The following is a 25,548-nucleotide window of genomic DNA, read 5'->3' as shown; positions in this document are numbered from 1 at the left end:
GTAAATTTATTGATATTGTTCATCCTGTTCCATATTCTTACGCCTCACTTGTTCTGTTGCCCTATATTGTTCTGTAGTTTGCTTTGCTTTTGTCGTTTGCTGTGAACTGTCTATCTATCTGTGATCTGTCCATCTATAAATCAATAGATCTATTGTTTGATCTGTTTACATTTAGTCATTTAGCTGATGCTTTGGTCCAAATTGACTACAATTGAGGAGGCATTCAGCGAGGCAATACACACGAGAAGTGCTAACCATACAGAGGAACGGTTAATGCTTAGAGAATTAAGTGTTGGAGTGAAGGCCCGTTCACACCGCGGCGCTTTTTCCTCGCGTTTTCTGTCGACGTTTAATGCTTCGTGACTAAAAAAAGAGCAGCAATGTGATCGTGCACACCAACGAGTAAAACGCCAGGCGTAAAAGCATCACTTTTAAAGTAACCGCTTATGCTCATTTTTTTTTTTTTGTCCACCAATCAGGGGTGTGTTTCCCAAAACCATCGTTAGCTAACTAAGGTCGCAAGTTCCGTCATTTCAAACATAGTTCGTTGATTTGCCGTTTCCCAAAGCAATCGTTCCACCGAACATTCGCAAACTGCATCGCAAACTTGTGCACTTGCAACTACACCTCTACAGTTATAGTTAGAAACCGTTCCTGGCTGTGTCCTATTCCCACTTATCCCCCCTATGCCCTATTCGTTTAGAACATTCAGACATTTAAACTTGGAATGACTAAAAATAAAAAGTATTAAAGTCATCGCTTTTGTGTGTAATTTGCTTTTAAAATATTTTTACAATTCAGTTTTAGCAGTCTTCGTGTTAACAGTCGCGCTCCCTTCATAGTGCACTTTGAAAACATTGATGTCATTTTGAACACCGCCTCATGACGAAAGCTAAAGGTGACCTATTATTTAAAAGCGGAATTTACCTTGCGTCTCCAAAGCTTGTGAAAACCAAAAACAGCACACGTTAATGCTCTTAATTTATAGTAGGTTATTTATTTATTAAGTATCTGTCCAGTATATAACATGGGTCTGTTGATTAGAATAGTTCTGCAGGTTTGCATGTCAAATTTCAAAAGTAGATTTTTCAATAAATTAATAATAATAAGACTATTAAGTAGGATATTGTTTATGATTTTTTTATTTCCTAATAAATATAAAATTTCACCTTTTAATGAATAGCCTCGTTATTTATTTATTTATATAATATTAGAATACATGTCAGCTTTTGTATGTGATTTTATATTTTAGAATATGTAATGTTCTCAATAATATTTGTAAAGGGAACACAGGCCCTATATGTTACATACATGTCAATTAATATGAAAAACGAGTGCTAAATAAGTAAAGTACTAAAAGAGAACTATTATCACCACTCATTTAAATATGTCCATTTCTGCGTGCTTATCACACATTAATTGTGACATTTACTGTTTAGTTTGTTTTGCTGTTATAATAGACTTCATGGTAGCATCCATATGATGAATTACCCCGTACACTGGCCTGACGTAACTCGTTTAATTAATTATATATTAATATTTAAATTAATGAATGGTTTTTTTTTTTGTATTTTCTCTGTTAGCTAAAGTTAAACTTTTAAAATATGTAATACCTTTATTAATTCGATTCTTGTGGCATTGAAATAATAAAGTGAAAAATATACATTACCATTTTACGTAGAGAAAAAAAACATAATAATTGTTTATTATAACCTGGTAATAATGGTGTAAATGTTCAGTATATTTTTATTGTAGCAAAAAAAAAAAAAAAATCGAAAACTGTCCAGCATGATAACTACCCCCTTCTCATTCGTGAGCGCGCGCGCGCGTGTGTTGGTGCTGAAGTTGCATTGCAGGGGTGGGACTCCTGCATTCAGATCTTCATCATGCGCAGAGGAAAACCCAGACTCACTTCAGATCTGATCTAAACACGCGATCGGATCCCGCCCGTGCATCTGATGCTCAAATGCGCGTTAATTGATGGATGAAAGTGTGTGTGAGCAGGAGAGGGAGAAACAGACACTGCTGAAGGTAAGAGCACTCAGAAACGCTCATAATCCCGGGTTTATTAGCGCGTGTATTTCACGTGCATATGCTACAAATGCAACGAGTTTGCTGTCAGATGTCCTCGTATTTAAATGATGAGGCGTTTTTCTGACGCATTGGTGTGGATTATTTGTCATGTAATGTTGCGCCTGTTGGTCTCGGCTCGCTGTGGAACTGGAAGTTCGGGCCCGTTCACGTGCTGATGCAGTGCGCGTGCCCGCGGCTCGGGTGGTTGTCATGGTGATCATGATGGACCCTCCTTTGATTGGGGATATTAATTTAACACCCAAGAGTGAATTAAAACACAGCAGCCCGCGAGAAACAGCTGGGAAATGACGACACCGGTCTGTTGGCCGTTCCATCTGTATGATATGCACTTTTGTGTGTATTTTGTTTGTTGGGAGGCAGTTTTTGTGTGTGTGTGTGTGTGTGTGTGTGTGTGTGTGTGTGTGTGTGTTTTAAGAAGTCATGTTAACGTACCATATATGATATGCCATTACCATAGTATTGTTTTCTTATGTAACACCAGTTTTGTGGTAAATGTTTAGAAATGAGACCTCAAATCAATGTTCACATACATCATAATACCATGTTTTTTGTCATTTATCATAATAATACTCTGATTTCCTGGAAATGACCATAAGCTATGTTTACCATGATAGTATTTGTAGACTTATGGCACAGTAATTGTGTGTTATTTCGATGTTATTTAGACATGAGATATCAAAACAATATTCACAAACATCATAGTAACACCATTTGATTTCCATTTATCATAAGACTACAATGATTTCTTGGATAGATATGACCATAAGTTATGTTTTACCAAGGAAGATGGTATTTTTAGATACATGTCACAGTAATTTTGTGGTATTTTAAGGTTATTTAGACACAGGACATCAAAACAATATTCACATACATCATAGTAATACCATTTTTTTGCCTTTTATCATAATAATACTATGATTTCTTGGATATATATATATATATATATATATATATATATATATATATATATATATATATATATATATATATATATATATATATGTGTATGTATGTATGTATGTATGTATGTGTATATATATATATATATATATATATATATATATATATATATATATATATATATATATATATATATATATATATATATGATGATAAGCTATGTATCATCATATATATGATATACATCATATATATAAGCTAAAAAGAAGATCTTTTTAGATATGTGGCACAGTAATTGTGTGCTATTTCAATGTTATTTAGAAACAAGACATTGAAACCGTAGACATCATAGTAATACCATGTTGTTTTTGTCATTTATTATAATAATATTCTGATTTCTTGGATAGATATGACGATCAGCTACGTTTACCATGGAAGATGGTATTTTTCAACGAAATCTCACAGCAATTCGTAACTTTTTGATTTAGTGGCTAATTCATAGAATTTAGTACGATTTGCTCATCACCCAATGACGGTTGGGTTTAGTGGTGGGGTTTGGGTGCCACGCCTCCTTTTTAAAATGGTACATATTCGTAGGATTAAATTCGTAGGAATTAGCCACTAAACTGCCAAAACGTAAAATACTCAGGTTTTCTCGTAATATCAGGCTCTATTTTTAGATCTGTAGCACAGTAAATGTGTGGTATTTTAATGTTATTTAGACACGAGACATCAAAACAATATTTACAGACATCATAGTAACACCATTTGTTTGTCATTTATCATGATAATACTATAATTTCATGGATATATATGACGATAAGCTATGTGTACCATGGAATATGGTATTTTTATATATGTGACAGTAATTGTGTACTATTTTGATTTTATTTAGACACGGGACATAAAAACAATATCCACATACACAGTAATACCATTTGTTTGTCATTTATCATAATAATACTCTGATTTCTTGGATATTTATGACCAAAAGCTGTGTTTACCTTGGAAGATGGTATTTTCAGATATGTGGCAGTGTGTGTTATTTCAATGTTATTTAGACACAAGACATCAAAACAATATTTACATACATCATAGTAATACCATATTTTTTTCCCATTTATTATAATAATACTCTGATTTCTTGGATAGATATGATGATCAGCTATCTTTACCATGAAAGATGGCATTCTTCAACGCAATCTTACAGCAATTTGTAACTTTTTGATTTAGTGGCTAATTCGCATGAATTTGTGTGATCCAATTCATTCAATTTAGTATGATTTGTTCATCACCCAATGACGGTTGGGTTTAGTGGCGGGGTTGGGAGCCACGCCTCCTTTTTAAAACCGTACATTTTCATACGACTGAACTTGTACGAATTACCCACTAAACTGACAAAACATAAAATACTTACGTTTTCTCAGATCTGTAGCACAGTAATTGTGTGTTATTTCAATGTTATTTAGACACGGGACATCAAAACAATATTTACATACATCATAGTAACACCATTTTTTGTCATTTATCATAATAATACTCTGATTTCTTGGATAGATATGACCATAAGCTTTGTTTACCAGATGGTATTTGTATATACGTGGCACAGTAATTGTCTGTTATTTCAATGTAATTTAGACACGAGACATTGAAACAGTATTTAGACAGTACCAATATTTTTTTACTTTATCGTAGTAATACTATGATGTCTTGAATAGATACGACCATAAGCTGTGTTTACCGTGAAAAGATGGTATTTTCAGATATGTGGCACAGTAATTGTGAGTTATTTCAATGTTATTTAGACACAAGACATCCAAACAATATTCACATACATCATAGTAATACCATGTTGTTTTTGTCATTTATCATAATAATACTCTGATTTCTTGGATAGATATGACGATCAGCTATGTTTACCATGGAAGAAGGTATTTTTCAACGCAATCTCACAGCAATTCGTAACTTTTTGATTTAGTGGCTAATTCGTATGAATTCGTGTGATCTAATTCATACAATTTAGTCAGCCTGATCTCACGAGAAAATGTAAGTATTTTACGTTTTGTAAGTTTAGTGGCTAATTCGTATGAATTCAGTTGTACGAAATTGTACAATTTTAAAAAGGAGGCGTGGCACCTAACCCCACCCCTAAACCCAACCATCATTGGGGGATGAGCAAATCGTACTAAATTGTATGAATTAGATCGTACGAATTCATACGAATTAGCCACTAAACCAAAAAGTTACGAATTGCCGTGAGATTGTGTTGATTTAGTACGATTTGCTCTTCACCCAATAACGGTTGGGTTTAGGGACAGGGTAGGGTGCCACGCCTCCTTTTTAAAATGGTAAATTTTCGTAGGACTAAACTAGCGTAAATAAATTATCCACTAAACTGACAAAACATAAAATACTTACATTTTCTTGTGAGATCAGGCTATATTTTTAGATATGTGGCTCAGTAATTGTGTTATTTCAATGTTATTTAGAAACGGGACAGTATTTACAGTCATCATCGTAACACCATTTTTGTCAATTTTCATAATAATACTCTGATTTCTTGGATAGATGTGATGATAAGCTATGATAAGCATGGAAGATGGTATTTGTAGATATGTGGCACATTAAATGTGTGTTATTTCAATGTTATTTAGACACGAGACATGGTAATACTGTGGTATTTTATTATTTCTTATGTATAATAAAAAAAATTTATCCATTTACAAGAAGAACCACTGTATGGTACTTTGTTAATAGGATGAGATTTACAGATAGTACCACATTGTTTGTTTCAGAATGTACCACAGCTATGCTTCTATGCATATACATATTGAATATATGTATACATTATGTTGATACCATGGTATTGTTTTCGCATATGTATCATAGTGATTTTCTGGGGTCTCAGGTATTTTGTCTTGGGACAACATTTACATGGTAATACCACCATTTATTAGATGGGTATGATAGTAAAGCCTTGTTTGGTTTAAATATATACCATGGTATTTTAACAAAAATTTAAAAACATCATGTTATTCCACTTGGAACAAGTACCACAGTAAAACCATGTTTTATGGCACATTGTGCTATGTTAATGGGATTTTAGACAGGCTATGTTTTTTACTATGGATATACATATTGGATATGTGCATATGTTACTGTTTTCACACATCTACCATAGTAATTTTCTAGGATGTCAAGGTATTTTGTCATGGAACATGTTAACAACATGGTAATACCATCATTTATTAGATGGTTATGATAATAAAGCCTTGTTTGGTTTAATACCATGGTATTTTTGCATATAGCACCATAGTGAGGTATTTTAACATATCTGAAAGCATCATCTTAATCCACTTGCAACAAGTACCACAGTAATTCCACTTTTTATCAGACATTGTGACATGTTAATGGGGTTTTAGACAGGCTGTTTTTTTTTTTTTGTGAATTTACCACAGTACTACTATGATTTCTGATGTTTTGAATTGATACACAGCCATTTTTGTTTTCTTTTGTGTGTTTTTAAATGAAACTACCATGCTTTTATTCTGTATATTAATCCTGCGTAGTTTTTTTTGGATGTGCACCATAGCAGAATTACAATATTATTTAGACACTGGTTCTTACTGCTCTTTGTTTATATGTATCATGCTAATACCATGAGTTTAGTACATTACTATTGTTCTTAGACAGGCTTGATAATAAAGCCCGGCTGTACGGCTTGATTTATAAGAATTAATGTTTGTAATTTATGTCACTCACTGTGTTTTTTCCCCTCCGGAGGGGTTTCATCCTGCAGACAGCCTCTCCAAGTCGCTGGCGTTTCAGTGAAAGTGTTATTATGAGTCATTCTGGAGATTAAAAGCACGGCTGATTTATTAGCGCTCGCCTCCTTCAGTCCTGCGTGAGAGTAGCTGACAGTGCAGCTCCTGATCACGGCCACTATTTCACCCTCTCTGGAAAACAATCATATCTGAATGATCAGCGCCACAGGAACGTTTAAAAGCTTCTTGATCTGCTCGGCTGATTTAGTTTGGTGCGCAGATGGCTGTTGCTGCTGGAATTTCAGTGCTTTCACTAGAAAATCAATTCGTTTTCCAGGTTTTTTTAGATGCTCCTTCCAGAATGTTAAACTCTGATGTTTGAAGGGAATTTTCAGTCTTCATGGTGCAGCGATTTTATCCAGAATGTTCCCATACAGAATGAATGGCCTAAACAGAACAAAAAAGGGAAGTTTTCATTTAGTATTTATTTAGAGAGCCAAAGATAAGACTTCCACATCAAATTAGCTTTACTAATGTTCATTTCTGAACACATTAAGCACAACAAATGCAATTAAATAGTCTACTGTTTCAAAGATCTTTGGTGAAATATGTACAGTATACATAATAAAAGTCCAATAGTTTCTTTTGTATGATTGATTGTTAGGCTGAACTGCATTTTAGTGTGTCGGTCAATCATACCCTTTACACTACCTGACAAAAGTCTTGTCGTTGATCTCAGTTGCAAGAGCAACAAATAATAACTTGACCTAGTAGATCATTTGGAAAAGTGGCAAAAGGTGGATTTTTCTGATGAATCATCTGTTGAACTGCATCCCAATCATCATGAATACTGCAGAAGACTTATTAGAACCCGCATGGACCCAAGATCCTCGCTGAAATCAGTCAAGTTTGGTGAAGGAAAAAATCATGGTTTGGGGTTACATTCAGTATGGGGGCGGATCTGCAGAGTGGTTGGCAACATCAACAGCCTGAGGTATCAAGACATTTGTGCTACCCATTACATTACAAACCATAGGATAGGGCAAATTCTTCTTATACTTCAGCCTCCACATCAAAGTTCCTAAAAGCAAAGAAGGTTAAGGTGCTCCTGGATTGGCCAGCCCAGTCACCAGAAATGAACATTATTGAGCATGTTTGGGGTAAGATGAAGAAGGCATTAAAGATGAATTCAAAGAATCTTGATGAACTCTGGGAGTCCTGCAAGTCATTGCAGAGATGTATGGATACAGTCCTACAAGCTCATGGGAGTCATACACAATATTCCTTCTTTTGCCACTGCAGCATGACTTTATGTTCTATACTGTACATTATTTCTGTTAAGTGTTGGATTTTTTCTAGTCCTCCCAGGTTAAAACATCAGTCAGAGGCTTTAAATAAGTTAAATCAATTTAATGAATTAGATGAATAAAGCATTACGAAACTCCGGGTGTCAGAGAACAGCAACACAGGCAGTCTGTCAGCTGGGCACACACACCCACACCCTCTTCCCGCCGTATTTATCGCCGTCTCTCTTCAGCCCTGCCCGGGGGCGCTTCAGTAAGAAAGATCCTCCATCCAGATCAGTTCAATCATCAGTTGTTAGGCTGAACAAGCTAATCTGCACAGAAAAAGTTACACATAACAGTGCCTGCAAGAGAGTGAGAGTTGTAACATTTTGTTGATAACAAGTACCAAGGAGTTAACTTCTGGGTTATCAGTCACACAAAGCCACAGCTGTTATGGAGCAAAATTATATGAGGTTAAGCGCATAAGGTTATATGAGGATAAACACACCAGCATAAGTTCATGTAATTAGTTAAAACAGAATTAAACTATTAATGCAAGTATTCGTCTATTAATGCATAGGATGAAGTTAAAATCATCAAAAATTCCTTCATAAGTGACAAGACTTTTGTCTAAGCAAAGTCAGGCCTTACTGTCCTAATTTAATCATGAAAAATCAAGACATGAACTTATTTCATTTAGGTAAAATAAGCGTAATCTAGAGGCCTTTGCCTTTCATATTAGCCACTTCTGATACCAAATGATCAACTAAAAGTCAAGTTATTATTTGCTGTTCCTAAAACTTGGATAGGCAACAAGACTTTTGTCAGGCAGTGTATATAGACCTAAAAGTCAGTGTTTTTCTATAAAAAAAATGAAGATAAATGTTTTAATGTACAGGGTGGGCCATTTATATGGATACACCTTAATAAAATAAGACTGGTTGGTGATATTAACGTTCTGTTTGTGGCACATTAGTATATGTGAGGGGGCAAACTTTTCAACATGGGTGGTGACCATGGTGGCCATTTTGAAGTCGGCCATCTTGGATCCAACTTTTGTTTTTTCATAGCCAGCCATAGACAATTGCCTTCAGATGACCCCAAAGATAAAAGTCTAAGGGGCTCAGATCGGGAGACCTTGGGGGCCATTCAACTAGCCCACAAAGACCAATCCACTTTTCAGGAAACTGATCATCTAGGAATGCTCGGACCTGACACCCATAATGTGGTGGTGCACCATCTTGCTGGAAAAACTCAGGGAACGTGCCAGCTTCAGTGCATAAAGAGGGAAACACATCATCATGTAGCAATTTCAAATATCCAGCGTCCTTGAGGTCTCCACTGATGAAGGATGTCCTCACTATCTTTGCTGTCTATGGTGTGAAGATACAAGATGTGCAGCACCTGAAACTTTGGATACTGGAAGCCTGTGCTGGCATGCTATCAGTGTGTGAAGAGTGGGAGAAGGGTTGCATTGACAATCCAACACAATGGGCAGCACATTGAACACCTTTTGTGGCTAATTGTACAAGTGGTCAGATACTTGTACATAACTCGTGAAAGAATAAAGTTACGTTGAAACCAAGCATTTCTTGTGAAATTCCCAATAATTTTGATGTGTCACATGACCCTCTTCCTATTGAAAAAACAAAAGTTGAATCCAAGATGGCCGACTTCAAAATGGCCACCATGGTTACCACCCATTTTGAAAAGTGTGCCCACTCACATATACTAATGTGCCGCAAACAGGACGATAATATCACCAACCATTCCCATTTTATTAAGGTGTGTCCATATAAATGGCCCACCCTGAACATTTTCACGTATAAGCAAGTTTATTTATATAGCACATTTCATACACAATGGTAATTCAAAGTGCTTTACATAAACAAGAATAAAAGAAACAAGCATAAAAAATAAAAACAACAAAGGATAGAAATGATTAAAAACCGATAAAATGTTTTACAACGGGTTTCAAAGGACTGAAAAAGAAAAAATAAATAGTCTAAGCATTGTTGTATCTAATAAAGTTTCAAATTTAGATCTATTTTTATGTCTTTTCTCAATATTATTTTGCCTGATACATCACTTTAAAGCCTTTACGTCTGGAACATAAAGACATTAACCTGTCCGCAGCCACGTCAATCTTATTACACTAATGGCGTCCTCAAAAAAAAAGAGCCAAGAGAAAGGATCAGCTGTTTTTTCTTCCAATCTTAAAAGCAAGAAACCCAAATTGAAGGAAGGAAAGCAAAGCTCAGGATCTCAGCTCACCGTGACTCACTGTTTATCAACATGAAGGTTTACAGCTCACCAGTGAATGTGCCATTTGGGAAATTATTTTGGGATATTAGCTTCAGCGTCCAGACAGGGCGCACCGTTCCAACTGTGTGTGTGTGTGTGTGTCCATCTGTGCTCCTGTTGTTCATTACAGACCAAGCGTGGGCTGTTACACACACACTAGAGCTGTTGATATTCCTGCCACTGCCGCTTCAACACATATTCATTACATATTCGGTTTCACAGCAGACTTGTCAAAGCCACAGCGCCCCGAATCATAACCCTGCGGGCGGATGAGCATTTCAGCTCTGGCTTCTCTGATGCTTTAATTGGGCTGTTGTCATAATCGTCTTCTCTTCTTTCCCACTTCTTCTTCATCTTAAACCCCGGTGTGACTCACAGCAAACACGCCTCTCACTTTCTCTCCTTTTAGACCCAAACTTGACATTCTCCTGTCTGAAGTCTTTCTCTCGCTCAGGTTTGAAGGATTGAAACTTTGGTAAAGTACCAGTTTACCATGGCAACCATCGCATTTAATCATAAATACCTTAGATACTGCAGTTACTATATTAAAACTGCGGTAACTTGCGATTAGTCATCATTGTGTCAATAAAAGAAGTCGAAAATAAAGATGCAGGTTTTTTTTTTCTGCAGTTTTTTTTCAGCTCAGAACTGATTGTATTTACCATTATATTACTAATGTAAGTTATGATTTTGGGCGCCATGGTGGCTCAGTGGTTAGCTTTGTCGCACCACAGCAAGAAAGTCGCTGGTTCAACTCCTGGCTGCCCAAAGACATGCGCTATAGGTGAATTGGATGAACTAAATTGGCCGTAGTGTATGAATGCTTGTGTGAAAGAGTGTGTATGGATGTTTCCCAGTGCTGGGTTGCAGCTGGAAAGGCATTTGCTGCATAAAACATATGGTGGAATAGTTGGTGGTTCATTCCACTGTGGCGACTCCTGATAAATAAGGGACTGAGCTGGAGGAAAATAAATGAATGAGTTATGATTTTGAAAACTACCATGGTCATACCATGTTTTTGCGCATTTACAACAGTAATTCCATGATTTTATTGATTGATACACAATAATTTAGCGCTGTTTTTATTGAATGTTTATCATTGTAATAACGAATTGTACTATAGATTGATATTTCAATGTTATTTGGACACTGACTGTTAATATCATGTGTTTTTGGGTGGCATATACATGATAAGCTGTGATTTGTTCTTATGTAGGTTCAAGGATTATGTTTTATTGGTGTGTACCATGGTACTACTATGCTTTCATTGGATATGTGCATATGTTTTTGGTGATGGCAGGTTAAAGACGCCTCTCATATGGAGAATGAAGTCACATGCATTTCTTAGGTGTGAGGTTTCGCGGAATTCAACTGTGTAAAAATCGTGATGTTCTGTGGGTCTGGTCAAATCTGAATTTTGTATTCTCTATTGGATTCAGATCAGATGATTGGCTGGGCCATTCTACAGCTTGATTTTCTTTCTCTGAAAGCATTTGAGAGTTTCCTTGGCTGTGTTTTGGATCATTGTCTTGCTGAAATGTCCACCCTGGCTTCATCTTCATCATCCTGCTAATGTACACGTTGGACAGAAGCAGCTAATATTCATTTACAATGAGGAAGGGCAGAGGGTTTCTGAACAATACTGAAAGATTTCATCTGCTGTCTGAGCTTTCACTGCCTTTCTACACCTCCCTTTCTTTTTTCCCTGTGTCATTTCATTTTATTACGCATAACTTAATTTGTAAGCTAATTAAATTAGTTTTATTTGCATATATGGATTTGTTTGATTGTTTCCAACACCAGGTGAAGATTTAAAGACAATAGCCACTTTAGAAATGTGTTTTCTGAGTAAAACAGTGGCGTGTTCAATACTTATTTACCCCGCTGTATGTTCATTTTGGAAGTGTACTATTGTAATCATATTTTAATGTAATTAAGGCATGGGGCATGTTTTTAGATTTTGGACTTGTACCATAGTAGTATTTACCACAGTACATTTAATACCATAGAGTTTTTGGATATTTACCCTGTTTAATACTCTGGGTATTTGCAATGTTATTTGTATATTTATATTTGTATATCCATTATCGTCTAACATTATTTCATGATGAATTCCATGTTTTTCTCGTCTTTTTTAATATGCTGATGTTTTGTGTGATGTATGATGATAATGCCATGGTTTTTTTGAAGAAGCTCAGAGTATCGTGGACTGTAAATTATAGTTATTCAAAAGTACCATGACTTTACACTAGAATCAATTTCTGATTTTTTTTAAACAATTTCTGATCTCTCTGTGTCCTGTGCTGTGTGTTTCAGGTAGCACTATGTCTGTACAGGGTCAGGATATTTCTGAATATCATCTGAGCGGTGAGCAGCCATCATTCATACATCTCTTGATTTCATACGAGTGTTTCTCTAAGTGATTTTCTCACCGTGTTGTGTGTGTTTGTGTGTGTGTGTGTGTTCAGTGGTGCTGAACCCGCCGGGATGGGAGGTGTGTTTGTTTGTGTTTGGATTTCTGGTTCTGTTTGCTGTGGTTATAGTGAATCTGTGGAGATTATATAAATCCGGCACCTTCCCGACTCCCTCTCCATTCCCAAACTTTCACTACCGCTACCTGCAGGAGAAATATGGCTCTTCCCACTCCGAGATCAGACAGAAGGTGAGCAAAACAATACTCTAAAATTGAGTTAAGCTGGCTGAAATCAATCTGAGGTCTGCAAGAGGTCAGAAGGGGGAAAAAAAACAAACGTATCTTTGCGTTTGGCACTGCGTCGCCATTTGTATTACAGACTACAAATATAAAGACTATTATGTTACAATAAAAATAAATCTGTATTATTAGATGGATTACTAGTTAATCGAAAGCATTTTATTACTAAAAATAAAATAAATCTTCACTGAATTAGAAAAATATAAATATAATATAGGTGGTGCAGTGGCACAGTAAGTAGTGCTGTCACCTCACAGCAAGATTCATGGTTCGAGCCTCAGCTGGGTCAGTTGGCATTTCTGTGTGGAGTTTGCATGTTCTCCCTGCGTTCGCATGGGTTTCCTCCGGGTGCTCTGGTTTCCCCCACAGTCCAAAGACATTCGGTACAGGTGAATTGGGTAGGCTAAATTGTCCGTAGTGTATGTGTGAATGAGAGTGTGGGGGCGTTTGCCATTGATGGGTTGCAGCTGGAAGGGCATCCGTTGCATAAAACATATGCTGGATAAGTTGGCGGTTCATTCCGCTGTGGCGACCCCAGATTAATAAACAGACTAAGCCGAAAAGAAAATGAATGAATGAATGAATGACTAAATATATTATATAATGTAATCTATATATTGTTTAATCTAAAAAATATACTTCTATTATATCAAATAATTTAATTTATTAAACATAAACTTATTTATTCCAGGTAGCTGCAAGTTGCCACAAATATTTTGTTATTTTTATTTAGTTTAATGTCTTAAACTGAAGTGAATAAACTAAAACTGAAATGAGCAAAACAATAAGGGGAAAACACAACAACAACAGTGGTGTGTATATATACAGTATATACTTATATATCTCCAGTATACAATGACAGACAGTTTTAAACATATAGCATAAAAAGTATTGTTATGATAAAAGTATTGTTGTATATTAATATTATAAATAGACGTAATGTGAGATCATAATTTACAATGTTTATTTTGCGAGGGCATTTTTTAAGTGAATAAACCAAAAAAAATATTTGTTTTGGTAATATTTACTCAAATTCTGAGCATTTGCTTCCATGTTTGGAGTGTCTATCCATGCCTATCTATCTTAACCCCCTGGTTAACTGTTAACTCCGTAACTCTTGTGGGTGGGCCCACACATTTTGCGCTACGCCACTGGGGGTGGTCCTTCACTGATGACCTCAGTTTGACATTTCACCCACAATTTTCTTAACCACACCACTCTTACATTAGTTTTCTAAGAGAGAATGAAGACCACGCCTCCTAGTTAATATGCTGTTTTAGCTGGAAGAACATCAACATACTGAAATAAAAGACTCAGACTTCCAATTCAATTTAAGACTAATGGACCCTTTTCACATTTCTGGTGTTCTCAACAGCAGAAGTCATCATAGTCGGGTAAACTTAGAGCGCAGTGAATGGGAGAGTACAACAAATAATCATTTTTACAATCCTATTTGCTGGAATAATAATAAACAATAATAATCGGCTGGGTCAGTTGGCGTTCCTGTGTGGAGTTTGCATGTTCTCCCTGCGTTCATGTGGGTTTCCTCCGGGTGCTCCGGTTTCCCTCACAGTCCAAAGACATGCGGTACAGGTGAATTGGGTTGGCTAAATTGTCCGTAGTGTATGAGTGTGAGTGAGTGTGTATGATTGTTTCCCAGAGATGGGTTGTGGCTGGAAGGGCATCCGCTACGTAAAAACGTGCTGGATGAGTTGGCGGTTCATTCCGCTGTGGACAGGGGCGTAGCGGACATTTTAAAAGTGGGGGGGACGGCTGTATAAGATCATATGTTCATATAATTATTAATCACCTGTTTCTAAATGGTCTGTCTCTAAAAGTGAGGGGGACTTATCCCCCCCTGTCCCCCCCCAGTTGCTACGCCCCAGGCTGTGGCGACCCCGGATTAATAAAGGGACTAAGCCGAAAAGAAAATGAATGACTGAATAAAAGAAAAACTCCATGCTGGTGTTATCAAGACTTTCAGAAAAAGCTAAATAAATTGTGTGAGATCTGATGACGCCGGCCAGAGGAGAGAATAACGTCAAATTCACTGTCCTGCTCCATAGAAACTGCATTAGGAACACCTTGGACAAGCGGTTATTCGTTGTTTGTAATTTGATGCAAAAATGATTTAATACATACATAAGTACATATAAACATTCATACGTGTTTTTTTATTATCTAAATATTAAAAAGGTTCAAGAATTTCAGATTATGATGACCGTTAAACGCATCATAACAGTCTTGTGAAAAGAGCCCATATTCATAAGCATGCCCCTATTACTATTACTTTGCCATGAGTGAATGATGCGCAAAAAAATTCCCACCCCCTAATTAATATTCCATTTCAGCTGGAAGTACATCAACATGCATAAATAATAGTTCCAGCAACTTCCAGGTGACTGTAGATGAATATGACTGACCTGCTGTTTGTGCTTCAGCGTGTTGCTGCTTGTAACCAGCGGAGGGCGTCGTCTGCGAGCCGCAAGCCGAGTCTGCAGCTGCTGGACACTCCAGACGGTCTCCGGGATTTGGGGACCCTTGAGCTGATGAGTCGAGAGCTGGACCCGAGCGGAGGCTCCCTGAACCGCTCGGTGTCCTCGGAGTCGCTGTGCTCCATCTCGTCTGTGGCTCAGACCTTCGGGCATGACTTCACTGTGGGCCAGCTAGAGGTCACGCTGGAGCTGGACACTCGGGCGTCTCTGCTGCTCGTCGCTCTGCATCAGGGAAAAGACCTGCTGGAGAAAGAGGAGGAGAACTTCCCCGGATGCTTCATCACCGTCACACTCGTCCCGCAGCAGATCAACCTGGGGGCCACACAGGTAATCATTCAATTGTTCAATTCATCTTTGTTTTTGCTTGTCTACTGAACAGATAGAATTATACATTGACGATCGGAGAGGAAACTTGATCGGTAATGTTTGTTTTTGTAAAACATCCCTGAGTGAATCAAATATATGTATTTATTCCAATTACATCTAGTTTTCAGTGTTTTGTGGCATGTTTTGTGCATTCTGACCTACAGTATCCAATTAGCCACTTCTCAGTCAAACTATGCATCTAATTTGACGTTACTTTAAGGCTATATGTAGAAACACATAGCTATTTTACGAGAAAGCAGTCTAGTGAACAGTTTCGTTGTCTATCAGTGCTCTAGATCTGCCGAATTCAGACTGTTTCATTTCTCAGTCTTTTTCTCACAGAATGATTGGCGCGATTATGCATTCACAGTGGTATGAACCATTATAGGGGTGGTCACATATATATATTTACATTATTAATTAAAATATTTTATATTAATTTAAATTATTAACATTATTATTTAAAATACAAAACAGAGCAAATTATCTCTCAGTATTAAAGAGCTGACCTGCTGAAAAATCCAGCTTAAACCAGCCTAGGCTGGTTGGCTGGTTTTAGCTTGTTGACCAGCCTGGTTTTAGAGAGGTTTTGGCCATTTCCAGGCTGGTTTCCAGCCATTTCCAGCCTGGTCTTAGCTAATTAGGCTAAAAAATGACCAGCTAAATCCAGCTAAAACCAGCTTGACCAGCCTGGTTTAAGCTGAACATAGCTGGTTTTGGCTGGGCTCCCAGCCTGTCTAGGCTGGTCAAGCTGGTTTAAGCTGGTCATCTTCCAGCCTTACCAGCTAACACCAGGCTGGAAATGGCTGGAAACCAGCCCGGAAATGGCCAAAACCCCTCTAAAACCAGGCTGGTCGACCAGCTAAAATCAGACAAACCAGCCTAGGCTAGTTTAAGCTGTTTTTTTCAGTAGGGTTGCCTAATTAACCTATTAGTTAAGCCTTTAAATGTCACTTTAAGCTCAATACTAGTATCTTGAAAAATTACTAGTCAAATATTATGTACTGTCATCATGACTAAGATAAAATACATCAGTTAAATGAGTTATTAAAACTATTATGTTTAGAAATTTGTTGAGAAAATCTTTCCATTGAACAGTAATTGGGGGAAATAAACAGGAGGGCTAATAATTCTGACTTAGCTTAACTGTAACTGTAGGTCTAGTAAATTAAAACTGCTTCAGTTCAGTTTTCACAGTTGAAGTTCAACACTGAAGAGCAAATCCAACGATCATAAAGTCACTGCTGGAAATGTGTATGTCTTATGCAATATTAAGAGTATTTATTATAAATTAATTTAACTAATAGCAAACCACAACCTTTGAATCAGTTCCCCATAGACAAACTCAAGCCCCGCCATACATTTTGTTCTTGTTTGAGAAGCTATGTTCATTTCCCTATTGTGATGTCTGCTTGAATGAGAATAGCTTCTCATACTAGAAAAAATCTAGGGTGGGACTTTTTTTGTATATTCAAGTCATTTTCACAATGTGCTGTTTGTTTTTAATATTTTATAACATTACTTTTTAGCTTTATTGTATTATTTGGATTGTTTTGAATTTGTAAAACAAATTACATCATTGAAATGTAAGAAAAGTTGTCATTTTTGTGGGCTTTGTTTTGTAAAAAAAAAAATCTAAAAAAGGGACAAATATTTACCAATATTTACTGGAATATAAATAATATAACAATAATTTTGTTATCAAAATATAATTAGTTACTTCGATTATATTTGGGGACCTTTTCTGGACACATTACCTCTGTTAGACTTTAATAATGGATTATTCCCTATAATTATTGTTAGTTTTGCTAGTGTTTTTTATTGTTGTTGTTTTTACTTCCTCTTACTTTATGTTATTGTTTTTATATAATGTTTTATCATATTTGTAAATGTAATTTATTTGTGCATCATGTCTGGACATTATTGTTTTTATCTATTATTACCAACAACAATTTCAACTATCTTTACGTAACATCAAACTGAGAGATGTTTTGACAAAATTTGTGACAATTATACCATGTATGAATGGGGGTGGCGGGGTGGGTTGTATTTGTACTTGTATTTTTTTATTTTTTATTTTTTTATTGTTATTGTTATTATTATTTGTCTAAAAAAACATTCCTGACATTATTTGTATTCTCACATTCTACATATTGTTATGTATATTGTCAATAAAAATACTTATTAAATAAACTATCCATCTAAAAAAAAAATAATAATAATAAATAAAAAAAAAATATATATATATATATATATATATATATATATATATATATATATATATATATATATATATATATATATATATATATATATATATATATATATATATATAATTAGTTATTTAGACCAGTTGTCACTTTCTGAATATATATATATATATATATATATATATATATATATATATATATATATATATATATATATATATATATATATATATATATATATATATATATATATATATATATATATATATATATATATGTATACTTCTAAATGTGCGTTGGATTAATTTTGTTTCAGTTAGTTGCTAAACCAACGTTTTTAATTGCCAAATTAACAATTAATTATAATAATTATTAAACTTAAAAAAATAATATTATATTATTTCTGTGGTTTATTCATCTGTGGTGACCTAAAATAGAGACTAAGCCGAAGGAAAATGAATGAATTAATTAATTTATTTCTATTTTATATTTATATCTTTAAATATGTATATGTATATGTATACCTTTAAAATTTTTGGGTTCGGTCAATAACTTAATTATTAACAATAACAATTTTTTTCATATATAAAGCCAATCGGAATAGAGCTTACTTACATTGATTCTTTAGGACGGTTTACAACAATATCATCACTAATATCTAAACATCTCTCTGGGATTCTCCTCTGCAGGTCCAGAGAAACGCCTTCACTGTAGTGTTTGATGAGCGTTTCTCTGTTCCTCTGGATTCAGTCAATCTGGAGGAGAACAGCCTGCGATTCTCCACCTTTGGTGTGGATTCAGACGAGCGGAACATCACTGCTGGGGTGGCAGAACTCAAACTGTCGGATCTGGATTTGCCGTACCGTCCGTTTAACGCCTGGCTCTACTTACAGGACATCAACAAGGTACGTCACTCCCACATCCTCCATCCTCCTGGACTGAGTCAATAAAACCATTTTGTTAAGAGCAGCAGCTCAATATGCTGATGTAGTGTTGTGTTTGAGCTAGTTGTTTGTTTCTCCTCAGGCTGTGGACGCTGTGGGCGAGATCCTGCTGTCTCTCAGTTATCTGCCCACTGCAGAGCGTCTCACCGTGGTCATCGCTAAAGCCAAGAACCTGGTCTGGACTAATGGAAAGACGACAGCAGGTCTGAAGCTCACAGCTAGCATTAGACGACAGAGAGTAGAGCTAGATCTGTGACTGGGTGATAGGGAGGATTATTTGCTTCACTGTGGTAAAAATCGTGTACTGAATGCTGGCTCTTTCCATCTGAACAGATCCATTTGTGAAGGTGTACCTGCTTCAGGACGGCAGGAAGATCAGTAAAAAAAAGACATCCATAAAGAGGGATGATACTAATCCAATCTTCAATGAGGCTATGATCTTCTCAGTGCCAGCTATCGTCCTCCAGGTGATCTATCTATCTATCTATCTATCTATCTATCTATCTATCTATCTATCTATCTATCTATCTATCTATCTATCTATCTATCTATCTGTCTATCTGTCTGTCTGTCTGTCTGTCTGTCTGTCTGTCTGTCTGTCTGTCTGTCTGTCTACCTGTCTGTCTGTCTATCTATCTATCTATCTATCTATCTATCTATCTATCTATCTATCTATCTATCTATCTATCTATCTATCTATCTATCTATCTATCTATCTATTTATCTATCTATCTATCTATCTATCTATCTATCTGTCTGTCTGTCTGTCTGTCTGTCTGTCTGTCTACCTATCTGTCTGTCTATCTATCTATCTATCTATCTATCTATCTATCTATCTATCTATCTATCTATCTATCTATCTATCTATCTATCTATCTATCTATCTATCTATCTAACTGTCTGTCTGTCAGTCTGTCTGTCGGTCGGTCGGTCTGTCGGTCTGTCTGTCTGTCTGTCTGTCTACCTGTCTGTCTGTCTATCTATCTATCTATCTATCTATCTATCTATCTATCTATCTATCTATCTATCTATCTATCTATCTATCTATCTATCTATCTATCTATCTATCTATCTATCTATCTATCTATCTATCTATCTATCTATCTAACTGTCTGTCTGTCAGTCTGTCTGTCGGTCGGTCGGTCGGTCGGTCGGTCTGTCGGTCTGTCTGTCTGTCTGTCTACCTACCGGTCGGTCGGTCGGTCGGTCGGTCTGTCTGTCTACCTGTCTGTCTGTCTATCTATCTATCTATCTATCTATCTATCTATCTATCTATCTAACTGTCTGTCTGTCTGTCTGTCAGTCTGTCTGTCGGTCGGTCGGTCGGTCTGTCGGTCTGTCGGTCTGTCTGTCTGTCTGTCTACCTACCTACCGGTCGGTCGGTCAGTCTGTCTGTCTACCTGTCTGTCTGTCTATCTATCTATCTATCTATCTATCTATCTATCTGTCTGTCAGTCTGTCTGTCTGTCTGTCTGTCTGTCTGTCTGTCAGTCAATCAATCAGTCAGTCAGTCAGTCAGTCAGTCAGTCAGTCTGTCTGTCTGTCTGTCTGTCTGTCTGTCTGTCTGTCTATCAATCTGTCTATCTGTCTATCTATCTATCTATCTATCTATCTATCTATCTATCTATCTATCTATCTATCTATCTATCTATCTATCTATCTATCTATCTATCTATCTATCTATCTATCTCTGTCTGTCTGTCTGTATATCTGTCTTTCTGTCTCTATAGCTCTATGCAGTCAATCTATCAGTGTTGTAAGGAAGCTGCTGTTTTTCAGGATCTCTCTCTGAGAGTGACGGTCGCTGAGAGCACAGAGGACGGCCGTGGTGAAAACGTGGGTCATGTGATCATCGGCCCGGAGGCCAGTGGGATGGGAATCACTCACTGGAACCAGATGCTGGCGACTCTGCGCAAACCCGTCTCAATGTGGCACCCGCTGCGGAGGACCTAAGCCTGTCTGCATGGAGCCTACTCTCTAACTGTCCTCACAGTAAAGACCTTTCAGTGCGTGTCCCGTGGATGAATGGATGGATCTGGAAAGAGAGAGAAATCGGCGGCTCAGGATGATCTGATCAGCAAGGGTCTGAAATCCAGGTTTTCTTATCCAGGTTAACTTCATTTCTACATATGATAACAGGGTGGCTGGTCTTATTCTCCAGCCTGAGTGTAAAATGTGATAGAGATTGCGGTAGCCACATTATGTAGTACTAAAAATCGACACATAAAAAATATACATATATTATTTTGGCCATAAATTACTATTATGTTTAGTTCTGTTATTATTAGGAGTTTAAATAGGATTATTTTCCTATTATTTGTGTCTGCTTAAACACATTGTAAAATGTAAAGTGTAACAACAACGCTGGGACTGTTTGTTCCTATTCTCAGGCAAGTGCAATGACACTTATACGCCTAAAGGCGACGCCATTGAGCCACATTAATTATCATAGACGAAGCATTGAGGTGCTCCTTTTTTAAATATAATCATTATATTCCAAATAACTAATCGAATATTCTGTTTTACAATATAATATTTCATTAACTCAAAACTAATCAAACTCTCATTATTTATTTATTTTGGCTGATGCATTTTACCACAAGGGGGCGTGCAAGTACTTTATAAATGAGTGTTGAGGAAGTAGCTAAAAAAAGAAGTCTTTTAATAATAATAATTACCTCTTTTTGTTTTGTACTGCAATGTGATTACTACTTACTCTGGATAGTATTAACATAACATATTAATCAATAATTCACCCATTCATTTCTAACTTTAGCAAACTTTATTTTCCTGTGGCCAATTTTTCACACTCTTTATCACACTGCTTGTGCCGTTCAGTGAAGTTGAGATGTTTTTTTAGGGCATACATTTGAATTACTTTCACATTTCACAACCATTTTTAAAGTGTAACAAAGACCATTTTTCGGCCATCTTCATACTTGGTTAGCATGTCAAATTGAAAAGAAGTGCTTTTAGATCAATAGAATATTTGTTGTTGGACCTTATAGTTGTTAAATTAGCCTTAGTACATTCAAATCATATATGTAGCGCAAGTAATTACAAAAACAATAACTGTTACGGGGAGTACTGAAGAATAAATAGTAGTCTCTTATGTCATTTCATCACAGGAACATGTACTTTGTAGTTTTGTACTTTGTAATGCGTTAATCTCACTCTGCATAAACTGGAATATGTATAAACACTCACGGCACGAAAGAAAATCTACAATCATTTGAACTGCCGCAATAATTCCTATCTTGATGACAGAATGTAAAAACCTCATACCAAAATCTGTGAATCACATCCGACATCAGTTTTGTAGAGCGAAGGAGAGATTTGAGCTTCGTGCGGTGAAGTCGTTTGATTTAATGAAGTGTGAAGTTCATTTTTACTACTAACAATGTTTGAAGCTTATCAACATTAACCTTCAATCTGTGCCAAATTCACCCTAATAGAAGCAATATTCTTATTTGCAGTGTACATCTAATGTTTTAAAAAAGATTTCAAGAATGATCAAACAGATCTTTACGATGCATGCACTTGTAATGTAGAACCTATTGCAATCAGATGAACTGTTTAAATAAAAATGCTTTATGTGGATTGTTTCATATGACGTCAGTTGTTGTTTTGTGTGTGTGTGTGTGTGTGTGTGTGTATGAGCGGGAAGTAAATTATTATTTAAAAGGTCAATTTTATAATCATTAACTAATCATTTTAACTTTATTTGTACCTTTTGTCATATATTAAGGTTGTTAAAACTATTGAAATAAGAGCTACACTCACTGGCCACTTTATTAGGTACACCTGTCCGACTGCTTGTTAACGCAAATTTCTAATCAGCCAATCACATGGCAGAAACTCAATGCATTTAGGCATGTAGACATGGTCCAGATGATCTGCTGCAGTTCAAACTGAGCCTCAGAATGGGGAAGAAAGGTGGTTTTGAACGTGGCATGGTTGTTGGTGCCAGACGGGCTGGTCTGCGTATTTCAGAAACTGCTGATCTACTGGGAATTTCATGCACAACCATCTCTAGGGTTTACAGAGAATGGTCTGAAAAAGAGAAAATATCCAGTGAGCGGCAGTTCTGTGGCCGCAAATGCCTTGTTGATGCCAGAGGTCAGAGGAGAATGGCCAGACTGGTTTGTGCTGATAAGCAACAGTAACTTAATTAACCACTCGTTACAACCGAGGTGTGCAGAAGAGCATCTCTGAACGTACAACATGTCCAACCTTGAGGGCTATAGCAGCAGAAGACCACACCGGGTGCCACTCCTGTCAGCTAAGAACAGAAAACTAGGCTACAATTCACACAGGCTCACCAGAATTAGACATTAGAAGATTGAGAAAACGTTGCCTGGTCTCATGAGTCTCGATTTCTGCTGCGACATTCAGATGGTAGGGTCAGAATTTGGCGTCATCAACATGAAAACATGGATCCTTTCTGCTTTGTCTCAACGGTTCAGGCTAGTGGTGGTGGTGTAATGGTGTGGGGGGTTTGGTGGCACACTTTGGGTCCATTAGTACCAATTGAGCATCGTGTCAACGCCACAGCCTACCTGAGTATTGTTGCTGACCAAGTCCACCCCTTATGACCACAGTGTCCAGCACTTCCAGCAGGATAACGCACCATGTAATAAAGCGCGAATCATCTCAGACTGGTTTCTTGAACATGACAACGAGTTCACTGTACTCAAATGGCCTCCACAGTCACAAGATCTCAATCCAATAGAGCTGGGATGCAGTGGATTTGGATTTGCAGTGGACTGTTGATAACAAATGATTCAAAAACTGTCTACAGCACACAGCCTAATTATTGATCTATGAAGAAGTATAAAATAAAGTCTCACATTATAGGCACTTTTGATGTGAGAATTCGCGAGCTGAACTCATGACATTTTCAGCCATGACTAATCTAAATGACTCTGATTGGCTACTATGGAGTTAGATCAGTGTCAAAAATAAACACGTTTACAAAGAATAATCAAAGTCCCTTACGATTAAAGCTTACGATTAAATTTCATATTAGAAATCAACAATAAAATTAAACAACCGTCTCTTTAGTTTCATTTCGAAATGTTTGAATCTCACAAAATCTGCCAAAACTCATGTCTGGTCTAAGCCCCTCCCCCAGAGAGTCTACATCGATTGCTGATTGGCCACTATACTAGTAGGTGGGGCTTCATTTGCCATATTGACCATTACACTATTCCCCATTGAAAAATATATGAGTGACATGTGTTGTGTATTCTGTAGTCTTTGGTATAATTAATAATTGTTTCGTAATTCCAAATAAATACGATCCACAAATAAATGTAAAGCGTTGGACAAAAACCAAGCATATTGACAAAATAAATAGAATGCGATTCACAAATAAATCTTAGAGTTCCACAAACAATAATTATATTCACAAGTAAAATTAGACTTGCAATTTAAAAAATACTTACAAATATATATATATATATATGAGCAATTCCAGTGTTATGGGTGTGACATTTGCAGTAAAAACTCAAAACATAAATTCACATAGAAAGTATACGCATAGAGAGTATAATATAACATTATATTGAAACATCTGTTTATATTTTCTAAAACAACTGACCACAAAGTTTTGGGAACAGAAAAATATCAATTTGTAAACATTTTTATACTTTAAATGAAGAAAATTAACTTGTTATGGATGTGATAAAAAAAGCTTGTGAGTTTACAGTATCCAACATCCTGTCAAATCCTGTCAATTAAACTGCACAACCCAAAAGAAACGATGCTAATCAAACTGATATGAGTCGGCCAGGGGCATTGCTAGACATAAAGCTCTACTGGGGCACAGCACCCCCTCAAAAATAAATAAATAAATAAATAAATAAATAAATATATATATATATATATATATATATATATATATATATATATATATATATATATATATAAATAGCAGTACTATTGTTGTTATCCAATTATTATTCTAAATACATAACAGAAATTAATCCTAAATGTAACTGGAAAACAATCTAAAGACACAACTGGAGTGATGCTAAGATAATTTAAGAAATCTTTTGCATGAATATTAATTTTATAAGAATGAAATTCTATAGACAATTCAATAGAATACAAAAAAGATGTTTTATAGAATTATCTGTTGTGTGTTGTCTTAAACCCGACTCAAGGCCGAGAATTAGGTTTATTAAGTCTAACCTCCCTGACTTCATCCCTTCTTTCTGCTTCATACCAAAAAATAAATAAACTATCAGGAGCCTTGCAGTATAAATAAGATCACCATCATATTATTTCAACTTTGTTTTGTCGACTTGCAAAACTCAGTGCGTGTCTGTTTTACAACGCATGAGCAGCGCAGCTATTTTTTTGGCGTGCATGTTCACAACCGGACCGGGAGCAGAGCGGTGCGTAAGCGCCAAGCAGAATCGATGTGCGTGATGCGCGCGGCGGCGCAGGTATGTTTTTTTCTGCGCAC

The 25,548-nt window shown here is 36.3% G+C and overlaps 1 protein-coding gene across 1 annotated transcript; it reads left to right on the top strand.

Annotated features, from left to right (window-relative positions):
* Positions 1 to 1,843: 1,843 nt before the first annotated feature.
* syt12 (synaptotagmin XII) lies at positions 1,844 to 22,684 on the top strand. Its single transcript, XM_056451736.1, has 8 exons — positions 1,844 to 2,031; positions 12,665 to 12,715; positions 12,817 to 13,010; positions 15,503 to 15,883; positions 18,822 to 19,037; positions 19,159 to 19,279; positions 19,410 to 19,543; positions 20,856 to 22,684. The coding sequence occupies exons 2-8, from the start codon at positions 12,673 to 12,675 to the stop codon at positions 21,027 to 21,029; spliced, it is 1,263 nt and encodes a 420-aa protein (XP_056307711.1). The 5' UTR covers positions 1,844 to 2,031; positions 12,665 to 12,672; the 3' UTR covers positions 21,030 to 22,684.
* Positions 22,685 to 25,548: the final 2,864 nt, after the last annotated feature.

Source organism: Danio aesculapii, chromosome 25 (assembly GCF_903798145.1).
Source record: "Danio aesculapii chromosome 25, fDanAes4.1, whole genome shotgun sequence".
In the NCBI taxonomy this organism is placed as follows: Eukaryota; Metazoa; Chordata; class Actinopteri; order Cypriniformes; family Danionidae; genus Danio; species Danio aesculapii.
Note: the sequence above shows the minus strand (reverse complement) of the source record. Positions and strands in the feature narration are given on the sequence as shown.